Consider the following 12,280-nt stretch of genomic DNA (forward strand, 5'->3'; position numbering starts at 1 on the left):
TCACCCACAGATGCCTCACTGATGCTCAGATGCTTCCTGTTGGATGTACTGCTGCTCCCCAGAGAGCAGATCAAGCTGACAGCTGAGCAGTGCACAACATTCCATCTGTCACTCCACGAAGCCCATCACCTCAACTATCTTGGTTTATCTTACCCCAAGTCGCCCACCCTCATGGTCCGCCCAACATAAAGACTTTCTGGGATCCTAACCTTTCTGGGATCCTGAACCTCTTTGAGAAGCCAGTCAAAGCTTCCCCATGAGGGTGCACACACATCTCCAAATAATTTCAGAAGGTCCTGGATCCCTCCCCTAAAGGACATCCAAAAAACATTAGTTTGAAGCAGCCCTGTTATGTAGCCCCCAATTTCTCTTCACACTCATAAGGCAAGCTCCTGAGCCCCAGCTCTAAGGTCTACACTTATGTTTTCGGTGAGTGCCCGTCGGCCATCTAATGCATTGGTGGGTTCAGATGTTTGTCTGCATGGGAGCAAAAATAAGCATGTGCACATGCACACGGCTTGGTAGGAATGAAATAGCAAAGCCAAGTCCCAAATGGTGGACGCTCAGTTAGCCTCTTTGCCCCTGACAATACGAAACCATTGTTCGGAGCAAAGGTAGCTCTGGCGAACATAGTCACGTAAAAGAGCCAAGATCGGTTAGCTTTCTTCCATTCAATTGACAGCACCACCGAGTAATAAGCTGATGTGCTGGACAAAGGCTGCCTGCCTGCCAATGGGTTATTTTTAAACACCTTGTTTGTTTGGGGTGGTCAGGGAGAAACTGAAGGGGGCATTCCTTTTGATTTCTAGGTCTCTTTCCTGAAACTTATAGGCTATGAAATAATGAAATGAAAACTGTATGAGAACTTCCAACCTAACCCTGTTCATTGAATGCATGGCGTCAGGCATTGTTCACGTCTTCAGGGTACCATAGGTGAATATTGTGGGATCATAAAAGAGCTATCTAATCAGAGCACAACTATCTCACGTGGATTTCCTTGCACAGAAACGCTATCCCCGTCGGAAGGTGAGTGGTCAAATCTTAAGAGGAAGGCAATCCAGTTCAACTCTTACCGTGACATGACCAGGTATTCAAGCCTGTGAACTGCAAACATTGTGCAGAATCATTTCTGTGCTCAAGGAGCGGGGATTCCAAGGGCTAGAGGCTCACCTCAGGCAGGGCTGGATCCAGGGAGCCCTCTTGCGCTCTCTCTCCCTTCATCTACCTTCCTTTATGAGGTCTTCACTCCTGGGTCAACTTCCCTGCATGTGGCAGCAAGGACAGACATTGGAATCTCTGGACATTAAGTTTTTACAGCTAACAGGGCAAGAAAAGAAAGTGGCCTCTGTTGGTCTCTCTCTCTCTCTCTCTCTCTCTCTCAGAATCTATTTGTCAAACCTCATGGTAGACTTTGATCATCGTAATCCTTGGGCCAATCCTTGTACATGAGAGCCCTTCTCTGGGTCATGGCTGGCCACGCCTGGACCACATGATCATGTCCGCAGCCCTCCTTGGGGAAAGGCAGCATTCGGTCACAAAAACGAGGCGCTAGACAGGCAAAAAGCCACAACAAAGACGCTTACATGAGGCATTTTAACACGAGAATCCTCTAGCAATGAAGAACTCACTTCGCCCTGAAGAGGAAGGCCATTAACCTCCAATGCCGGTGTTAACAACAGCAAAATCACAACCCTTTACAGAAACCAAACCCTTCACACAGCTGCTCTCACTGAATGCCTCTTGGAGGTGAAAGGTGGAAAAGGGAGATAAAGCCGAGATTTTTCTATGTCAGAAAGAAGTAGTCTGCAAATAAAATGAAGAAAAGGAATATGCAGGTTATTCAGGGAAATAGCTCAGAACCTTTTATACTTAAGAACAATGCCTGTGTTACAGTTGAAAGGAAAAGTGAAATGAATCTTCTTTCACGAGGCAGGTGCAGTAAGAGGTTGGTGGTATAGAAACAACATGCCTTTGTGGTTCTGAAGGATGGGACCCAACCCGACCCTGCCCCGTGTACCTTCACCTTCGCAATGAATCTTCTCTAGGTCAGTCTGGGCCTCTCTGGTCTTACATGGAGTCATCAAGCACCTGAACGCTATGTTCTAAAATCTCTCAGCAAAGGTGCTTCCGCACACACAGGAAATGCCCACAGGCCCCAACCAGCCCCAAATGGTATTGATTTCTACTCTAACCCTCCCTTCAGGACACTCTTGAATGGTTTTCTTCATCCAGACATGCTTAGCTGGGAACAAAGGTTGAACTTCTTTTCCATTCTGTGATTCCCATGCCTCAGCTGGAATAGCATCCTGAGCTCAGCAACAGGTCCTGGCTCCTTCCTCTCTTCCACACTGTGTCTTGTGTTTGTGCAAGAGTCCTCCACCCCCACCCCCCTTGCCCAACCCAACAAGCAGATCACCTGCGATCACAGATCACACTATTTATTCTGGCTGTGGCGTCCATGATGTGCAACTGCTTTCCTTACCACCCAGCTTCCTTTCTTGTTTTATTTATTTGCTATTCAAAAGGCAAGTGCAATTTGAAATGGATGACGTAGAGCAAAGAGTCCAAAATGACAAGCCACCAATGTATTCAAGCTGGTTTCTGTGTTGCTGACCCACAGAGGACTTAGAAAGGAATTCAATGAGCTGGCGATTCAGTCCACTTGAAAACTATGGATTTCTGATCACTCTTAGAAATCAGAAGATTTGGCAAGACTGACTTTGTGTTGCCAGGGAAACAAATGGCGAGGATGAAGCAAGAACCCTCAGTTCTCCAGCCTCCACGTTAGTCTGCTTTTCTCATTTGCTGGCTGAGTCTCTGTGGCACCTAAGATTTCTACACTGAGCAGAAGAGGCCTGGGGCTGACAAAAGCACCCACACTCCTGGCCAGCCCGAGGCAACTTTTCATGACACACTTGTGCCTCACGTAACTTATCTTCTGCAAAAAGTCACAGCGAGCCCAAAGGGTTACCTTCCAGTCCACACGGGATCATCTGCACTAACCCAAGTTTTTTTGTTTTTTTACAAATAGTTTATTGTCAAGTTGGTTTCCATATAACACCCAGTGCTCATCCCCACAAGTGCCCTCTTCCATACCCAAGCTTTTAAGTCTTCAGCAAATGTGGATGGATGTGGCTCACACCACAGAGATGTTCATCATTCAAACGGCCAACGAGCACATTCCAGCATTTCTAGATTAATACCCTACAACTTTATCTTTGTAATAATTAATACAATAATTTCACATATAACTGCTATATTAAGAACTTTATAATAGGTCCATTAAAAGTAGGTCTACATATATAATATGGTCTTAACTAAAATACAAAAGAAAAAGGCTGGAACAAAATATACCTAACTATTGACAATAGCTTTCTATAGGTAACTAGATTAAAAATTATTTAGGTTTTCTTATTAGATTTTGGGTTTTCCCAATTTTATGAAAGTGAGAATACATTCTTCTGAAAAACTGAGCCAATATTAAGAAGCACATTCAGAAGTAATGTGTCAAAACCTAGAAAGCTAAACAATATATCATGCGGTGGCAATGGCCATACTCTAGGGCGCCTCTGACTTCACATGAACCAGATCGCATGCTGCCTGGGGCCATGCTAGCACTTTATGTACTTTGAGAGGAGCCACAGGAAGGGGTCTGCAGGCAAAGAAGAGCCCTGCTGATTTAATGCAGGACTGAAGAGGTTGCTATTCTTAGATCTACTAAGTGGATTATGTCCCAAGCTGAAAATCAGGATCCGAGTGCTCTTGTCAAACGATTTGCCTGTGTGTTTCAAGAAGTCAGTCACTTATCTCACACCTCACTTTCCACATCTGGAAATGGAGAGGACTGTAAAAACGAACAGGACAGTGATTATCAATCTCCACCGTGGATGGGGTACCTGATGCAAATGATAGCAAGGCAGAGCCCTGCAAGGTAGAGATCCTGGCCTCCTTTTACCGCTAAGGAAACAGGCTGAAGTCAACTGGAAAGGTGTCCAAAATCCTGGTGGCAGGTCTGAAGGGGAGCCAGGATTTCAATCTCAAAACTGTCGGACTCGAGCTCATGCTGGGAGTCTTGTCCAAGGTCACCCAGGCAGTGAGCACAGAAGCGATTCCATGAGCCACAGGGCATGAATTATGAGCAGCTGAAAATGAAGGAGAAGCACCTCGCAGCCCAGGCAATATGGAAGTACCAGATAAGAGATCCGTGCGCGTTTCCTAGCACGTTGCTAACACACACTGAAAATGGCATGTGACCAGCAGCTGGGGAGAGGGGGTGGAACACAGCCAAAACAAATTGACCAGTGTTACAGTGCCATTTATTTTAGAAAAAGAAATTAATGAGGGAAACTTCAATATCAATGAAGTTGCAAGAATATAATGAGTTAGGCTTGCTCCCATGAGGGAGAGCTTTTTAATTATTTTTTCAGATGAACTGCAGTCACAGTGTATTTGATCCATACCCGACCCACACTCTTTGGAGAGTTAAAACACATTTTACCCAATGTCAAGTTAAAATAAAAACCCATCAGAAGCCAAAGAACTCTGAGCTCCCAGGGCTCCGAGGAGAAGTTTGGGTTTCTCTGGTTGCCGGCTCGTATCACAGTGACCTTTGTGCTAAACAAACACTTGGCAGATGAAATCTGAGAATAATTCTCTTTGTATCAACTGGAACACAGTGGGCTCCATTGGGTCTCAATACAAGTGACAAAAAAACATGACACATTTGTGTCTAATACATGTGCTGCCCAATGCGGAACAATCGCTCTGTGGATCAGGCAGTCTGCAAGGACTCTATTCTTCCTGGGAATTCAGAAGGCTCCCATGGGAAGGCTTCTCGAAGAATCCCTTTCCTCTGGCCAGCCTCCATTCTACGTAAGACTCTGTCTCAGTATCCTCCACACTGGGCGTGTATGCACACGCATGCGTGTGTTATCAGTGTCACACGTGTATATGCTTGCCAAACACGCTCACAGAACTCAAGACGATCTGGTTCCACCTTAATCCCGTTCTGCATTTTGAAAACAACATCGTGCATTTATAATAAAATTGCCCAGCACTATATAGACATACACACAAATGAATGCACACAAAACTGGTAAAATCTGCATAAGCTCCAAAGATGATACCAATATGAATTTCCTGGCTTTCATATTGTGCTACCATCATGTGCCATGTTACCACTGGGGAAACTGGATGAAGAGTATGGGGGACTTCCCTGTACTTTGCAACAACTTGTGATTCTAGAGTGATCTCAAAATAAGGTTTTGTTAAATATATTTTTGAGAGAGAGAGAGAGAGAGAACGAGCAGGGGAAGGGGGAGAGACAGAGGGAGACACAGAATCCAAAGTAGCTCCAGGCTGAGCTTTAAGCACAGAGCCTGACATGGGGCTCCAACCCACGGACTGTGAGATCATGACCTGAGCTGAAGTCGGACACTCAACCGACTGAGCCACCCAGGTGCCCCAAAGGTTTTGTTTCTGTTTTTTTTAAAGCTACATCTTCAAATAATTTCTCGGGCACAACTACACACACACACACACACACACACACACACACACACAAAATGCAGTTCCTTATAGAAAAATTAGGGCAAAAGACCCAAGGGTCTTGGCTTAGTTTGGTACTGATCCCCTCGATACAGGTTATGGGATGAATCATGCCCCGCCACCTTGACAGATTGATACATCGGGGCGCTAACCTCCAGGACTGCAGGACATGCCTGTATTTAGAGACAGAGCTGCAAAGACGTAATAAGGTTAAATGAAGTCATAAGATTGGGCCCTACTCCCCTGTGACTATTGTCCTTTTAAGAAGAGAAAATGAGGACACAAAGAGCCCCCAGGGGTGTGAGCACACAGAGGAAAGACCCTGTGAAGGGAGGAAGAGGAGGAATGGGAGCCATCTGTGTCTCAGAACACCTTGATCTTGGACTTCCAGCTTCCACAACTGTGAGAAAAGACATTTCTCTGGTTTAAGTCATTCAGTCTGTGGTGTTAGGTTAGGACGACCTTAGCAAATTAAATCAGGACCCACATCCTGCACACCTCAGTCTTCTGGTTTTGTCCCCTGGCAATGAGCCCCCACAGCATCCATCTTTACCAGGGAAATGGTGGCTCAAGTGTGGCAGGAAAACCAGGTCAAGTAAGAAACAAAGGTCCTAGCACAGAAGAGCTACGTCGCAGGTAACTCCTTCCCTACCCCTGCGAGGCTGGTGCTCAGTCATCTGGTGAATTATCAAAACATGGAAGAGAGGGGCGCCTGGGTGGCTCCATCAGTTGAGCATCTGACTTCGGCCCAAGTCATAATCTCACAGTTTCGGAGTTCAAGCCCCGCATCGGGCTCACGGCGGCCAGTGCAGAACCCACTTCTGATCTGCTGTCCCCTCTCTCTGCACCCCTCCCCTGCTGACATTCTCGCTCTCAAAAATAAATAAAACATTAGAAATGATTATTACACACACACACACACACACACACACACACACGAAGAGAGACTATAAGTCTTCTAGGAGGCCTACGGGGCAGTTAATGGCATGTGGGAAGCTGTAAGGAGACAGATTTCTAACACAAGGAAGTATGATTACCTAATGGCTATTGTGCTTCAAAAAGGGAATCAACTCTGGAGAGAGAGAGAAGCAGAAGGTGGAAAACCCAAGCGGCCCCTGGCTGAGAAGGGCGGGCTCTAATCTGCATCCATCTCTACTCAAAGCAGTAATGGCTCCACAACCCTGTCCTGGACTGTGAGCCGGGACCACCCTCCCCTCTCCCTCAGATTCCACACCTTGGTCTATGCCACCCACTCTCCCTTCTGATCGCACCTCCCCCCTCAGCTTTGAGGCACATCGCTCTCTTCGCTTCTTGCTGGCTCCTGAGATTTTTTACTTCTTGAAGCCTTCATGCTATCTTGTGGCAGGCCCTGACTTGTACCTGTCCCCATGGACCATCCACCAGCCCTCTCCCCCCCAACCGTACATAGAAAATCCTCCACCCTCAGACCCCGAGTCCTGCTCCATTTTAAGTTATCTTAGGTAAGTCATTTAACTACTCAGAATCAGAGAGTCCCATCTGCCTTACTGACAACAGCAAACACTTAAAAACAAAACAAAAACACAAAAACCATGTCCAACAATAGAAGGCATCAAATATTATAGTACGGAACCACCAGAGAATGTTATGCATGCAATGGTAACATTACAGAAGAATATTTAGTAACATGGGGCGATGTGCATCAAATATTAAGAGAAAGGCATTTATTATGAGCACATTTTTGGTAGAAGAGCATACCAACACAGAAAAAGACCTTCTGTAATCAAAGCTAAGAGTAAGGATTCTTTTATTTCTGGGGGAGAGCAAGGAAGGGAGGGGCAGAGAGAGAGAGAGAATCCCAAGCACGTTCCACACTGTCAGCATAGGGCCTGACTCAGGACTCGAACCCATGAACCATGAGATCATGACCTGAGCTGAGATCAAGAGTTGGATGCGCAGCCAACTGAGCCACCCAGGTGTCCCAAGAGTAAGGATTCTTTATTCTTTCTCCATACTTCCAACCTTGTCAACAGTGAACACATAATAGTTTTTAACTAGGAATAAAGTTACTCAGAAAGTCTCTACCACGCTCAGGTCACCTTTTTCTTTCTCAAAGAGGACAAGGTTGCAACCAGTTGCCATAGCAACCTAATGAAAGGACACGGTGAGTCCATTACATTATCCTACTTATAGTAGGTCTTGCCAGGTTTTGAACTTGAAAGAAACAGAACCAGCTAAGAAAACTGGGCTAATGGAGGCTCACTGAGGAGACTCCCAAAGGGTCTATTCTTGGACCCTCGTCATGCCCACATCGAATGGTTTCCACTGCCTCTCTGGCCCCTCAGTCCATCTAGGAAGAAAGAGCACCACGTGCCACCCACAGGTCATTGTCTAGTTCCGTGAGGCTTGGCTCCACACCGGGCGTTAGTGAAAAGCCTGCCAGCAGAGAGTCGTGTTCCCATTCAGCCGGTTTTGTCCCCTGGTAATGAGCTCCCTTGGCTCCCTTTCCTCATGCTGGAAAGGGGCAGCCACAGATTGGTGCCAGCCAGAGAGAAGCCCCTTGTGAATGGCCCTTCGAGGAACCCAGGAGCTTGGCAGTGGCCCAGCCACAGGAGTCCAGAGCAAATACTCATTCCAGTGGACAGGCTCAGTTGACTCAAGATGGAACGTTCTCATCTCCCCCGTGTGAAGAGGTCCTGGGCATGGCCACACACAGGCGCATGGCACCCACCAGCACCGTGCAACCTAGAGGCAGGCCTGGTCACCAGTGGCCTGTGGCTGAGACTACATGGTCATCATTCCCTTCCCCCGTTGACACCCACAGGAAAGGCTCAGCCATGAAGAAGTCTGTGTTTTACAAATGGAAGTCTTTATAATCCTTTCCATCTCCAATCACATTATTAGGCATATGACCAGATGGCTGGTCATGGGCCTCGCTCTCTTAACCAGCTTTGCGGGAGCTGGAAACAGGAGACAGATGTGCTATTCCACCCCAAAGCATGTGCATGCATACCCACAGTTCCAGAGTCCTCAGGCTCCCCTCCTCTCTCCAGGCAGCATACAAGGTATGCTACCTATTCAGTAGGTTCCTCCAACTAAAAATACCTCCTGAAGCTTTAAGTGGCTTCAGGAACTAGCTCCCCATTAGAGACGATAAATTCTAAAATATCCTCACGGTCACGAACACCTCCTTATGTCCCATACAATTTGTGAATGAACCAGTTATACTCTGCCTATGCTGTGGTCTTCCTAAACTGTTCCCGGAACAATCCAAAGCTTGCATGGGATAATAAGGCCATCCACTAAGGCCAGTCGCTGCAGAAGGCTTACTCTCTCCTTCTCCCTGGAAACACAGACCCATAAAACCAGTTCAGAGGCACGCAGAGAGCCCATCTCAATGGCTATGTGCAGTCATGTTTTGGAGTTTGTCAGATGGACCAGCGCCACCAAGATGTCCATGCACCAAATGGGCACTGCCAACTCCAGCTGTCACAGAAGAAAGAAAATGGTGCCCAAGTAGAAATTTGCCCGAAACAGTCTTCCTAACGAAGATTTGTGGTAAATCTCACAGACGTGGCCTCAAAACTGGAGGTGGCCCTTTGTCTCGAATGGTCAGCCCCACTGGCCATGCCCTCACCTCCTCCCCAACAAAATGGAAGCCCCCTTCATCCTAATGCACATATAAACCAGGCCCCACTCAGTGCAGGGAAAGACCACAGCCTAACTCTGCAGGGAGACTTGCAGAAAAAGGTTCTAGGCCTCTAGAAGGAAGGACGCTGGAGTAATTTTTCTGCTTGATTCTATCATCAGAGACAAGAACTACATTTTTCATTCCGCCATTTCCTTTTCCGAGTTCTGATTTATCTACTTACTATTAACTGCTACTGGAAAACATCTCTCCCAGGGGCTCAGGATTCCATCAGTCAACTCCTAGACCAATGGTCTGGCTGGACCTCAGGAGCTTGGCTACATGCTGTGGCCCATGTCCTGGTCTGCGAGACTGACTTGCGGTGGCTGTCGCTCAAGGTTTAGAATTAACAAAATGTAAACGATGTCCTCAGTACCCACCCTAACCACAGGGGGAGAGGGTCTGGCCATCATGGGCCTGGGAAGTCTCCTCTCCCATGTCGTGTTCCACAACGAAGTCATCACCAGGCCCCAGGTGCTCCAGCCCTAGATGGAGAGGCACACACTTTCCATCCACCTTTCTTACCCTGAGCTTCTTCACAGAGAACTGCGAACATCTGCATATGCAACACCGGTTTTCAACAAAAGCTTTTACACCACAGCTGGGATGGAAAGTCACAGAGGAAACTTGGCATGGAGCTGTATAATGGAACCCTCCTATCTCATAAGCCTTGGGCAGTGGACGGAGGAAGCTGCACGGGTAGAAAGCTTTATGTCAAGTTCTATTTTAACCTTAACCTTTATGTGATCATTAACTTCATACTTCAAAGCACAGGGCTTCAGGATGCAAAAAGCTTCCACAGATAGAAGTCATTCTGCCAAAGCTTAGCACTCAGTGAGTGGGGACAGGTCTTAAAAATCCACACTAATTAGTCAACAAGGGGCAGCGTTGCTCGTCAGGCCCTCATGCTGCAAGTGACCTTGCCACAGTGCCTAAAAGCAGTGACTGAGGACCCCGTTTATTTCAAGAGCAACTCACACGTAGAGAGGTTTCTTAACCCTGTAACATGTGAAGGGCTTCCACCTTCCCAGTACAGAGTGACAGAAGCTATGATGGTGTGAAATTTAAGATTCACACATACCTTATTTCTTCCTAAATACCCAGGTCCTGTGCACACCCCTAATGCAGAGAGTTACCAGAAGTCACCGACTCTGAATGATAGCAAATGCCAGGGAGATGCAATCATCGCTCCCTTTGAACTTCAACAGGACAATGACCAGAAGATCATGTTGATTATTAGAAACTGGGGTTCCAAGGTGTAGACCCCACGGAGACCGGGATGGCTAATGCCAGATGGCTCAAAGTCCTCATACACATGGCAGATTAATACATGCTACACCCCTCCTGACCACGTCTTCCCACTTCTAGCTTCTTAATGCTCTAGAAAAGCAGGACCTCAAAATTTGCTGCACACAGAAATCATTTGGGGAGTCCATGACCCCACCCCGTGGCACCACAGACCAACCACACCAGATTTTCTGGGGCTGCAACTCAAGCATCCCCACTTTTCAACCCCTGCAGATGTGCAGCCACCTTTCAGAACCAATTAAAGCTCAGGGGCCCACCTTGCCTTCCTCTGCCAAGGCGTCCCTGCTGCTAACAAAGCATGGACCACAGGGAAGTGGGCCTGGCACCCAGGATGCTCCTACCTATGTAGAGCGAGGAGTCCTTCCTCCGCACGTGGTCGTCGATGTAGGAGACGCCCAGGGGCTGCACTGGGGTAGCACCGATGCCCAGGAGCACCTGGGCCCCAATGAGCAGCAAGTACATCATGTTGGTGGCCGTCCGGCTGCGGCAGATGAGGTCCGGGTCGGGGCCCTGGTCGCCGCCAGAGCCGTTGGCGGCGCAGACGTCGCGGCCCTCAGCACCCCAGCGGATCTCACCCGCCTCGTACTTGTACTGGTGGGTCAGGAACTCAGGCAACGCAGACAGCAGCGCACCCAAGGCCATGACGATGCCGCCGCAGCCGATGAGACGCGGCCTGTGCCCGCGCGCCCCGAAGTAGCTCACGAAGAGAATGAGAGCCAGGTTCCCGATCTCGAAGCTGCTGGCGATCACGCCCACATCGGCGCTCTGCAGGTTGAACCTCCGCTCCAGGGTGGTCAGGACGCTCACCTGCGGGGTGCAAAATGAAATCTCAAGACCAGTGCTCATGACGCCACCCAAGCAGAAGCCCCCTCTGGTCTCACAGCGCACCCGCCTGGCCTGCCCTTGACGCTGGGCAGTTTCAACGGGATGCAAAAGTGACTTAAGCCACTTCAACCTGAAGAGTCCTAAAAACGTTTACTTAGTATGATAGCTCCAAGTCAAAGGTTGAAAGAATTAATTTACCCAATCACAAAGGAAGTTCTTTCTTGGCACCTGCTCCCATCCTGAAAGGCTCTGCCTGTATTTGGGAAACACAACTTTCCTTTCCCCGACACCCACCACCATGTAGTCTGGCTCACGGTCGTAAAAGCCTTGAAGTCCATTTTCACACACTCCCAACTATACCCGATTTAGGGCTCAGAAGACAGGGGCTTTTTCACGAAGTTAGCAAAGCATATCGGAAGAAAATAAAATGAAACAAAAACCTAGTTGGCAAAATGGATATGCTAGATTAGCTCACTGGGATAATCATTAGCTTTGTCTCCTTCTGGAAATTTCCAACATACGTTTCCCTAAAGGCCATCAGGTAAACACATCCATGACTCTTCTATGCAGCCCCTCGGAGGCCCCTTGGATGGAAAATTTTAAACGCTTTCCCCACCTCTGTATTCTTGTCTGCGCTTCATTTGTTTAACAAATACTTAGTAACCTCTCCTGGTGGCTTGGCAATGCCTTAGGCAAAAGAGGTGGGGGGAATATGAGAGAGAGAGAGAGAGAAGGAAGAGAGGATACCTGGCCTCAAGATGCCACCTAGCAGAAAAGTAGACATGCACAACTAAACACAAAGTGACTAGATATTACATTAGGCTGCAATCATCAAATGCCTGGGGGGGGAGGGGCAAGAGCAGATGCATTATTTTAGGGCTTGTGAGTTAGAGAAAAAATGCAAATGGCCTCTACACAGGGTATTATCAACAG

At 47.7% G+C, this 12,280-nt stretch overlaps 1 protein-coding gene across 1 annotated transcript in view; it reads right to left on the reverse strand.

Moving 5' to 3' along the window:
• Nucleotides 1–11,368, reverse strand: part of SLCO3A1 (solute carrier organic anion transporter family member 3A1) — a 244,776-nt gene extending 233,408 nt beyond the window's left edge. The window contains exon 1 of the mRNA XM_077774251.1: nt 10,864–11,368. Coding sequence (XP_077630377.1) covers nt 10,864–11,368 — 505 coding nt within the window. The remainder of the gene's footprint in view (nt 1–10,863) is intronic.
• Between the last annotated feature and the right edge of the window lie 912 nt (nt 11,369–12,280).

Source organism: Crocuta crocuta, unplaced genomic scaffold (genome assembly GCF_008692635.1).
Source record: "Crocuta crocuta isolate KB4526 unplaced genomic scaffold, BGI_CrCroc_1.0 scaffold7, whole genome shotgun sequence".
NCBI classification, from domain to species: Eukaryota; Metazoa; Chordata; class Mammalia; order Carnivora; family Hyaenidae; genus Crocuta; species Crocuta crocuta.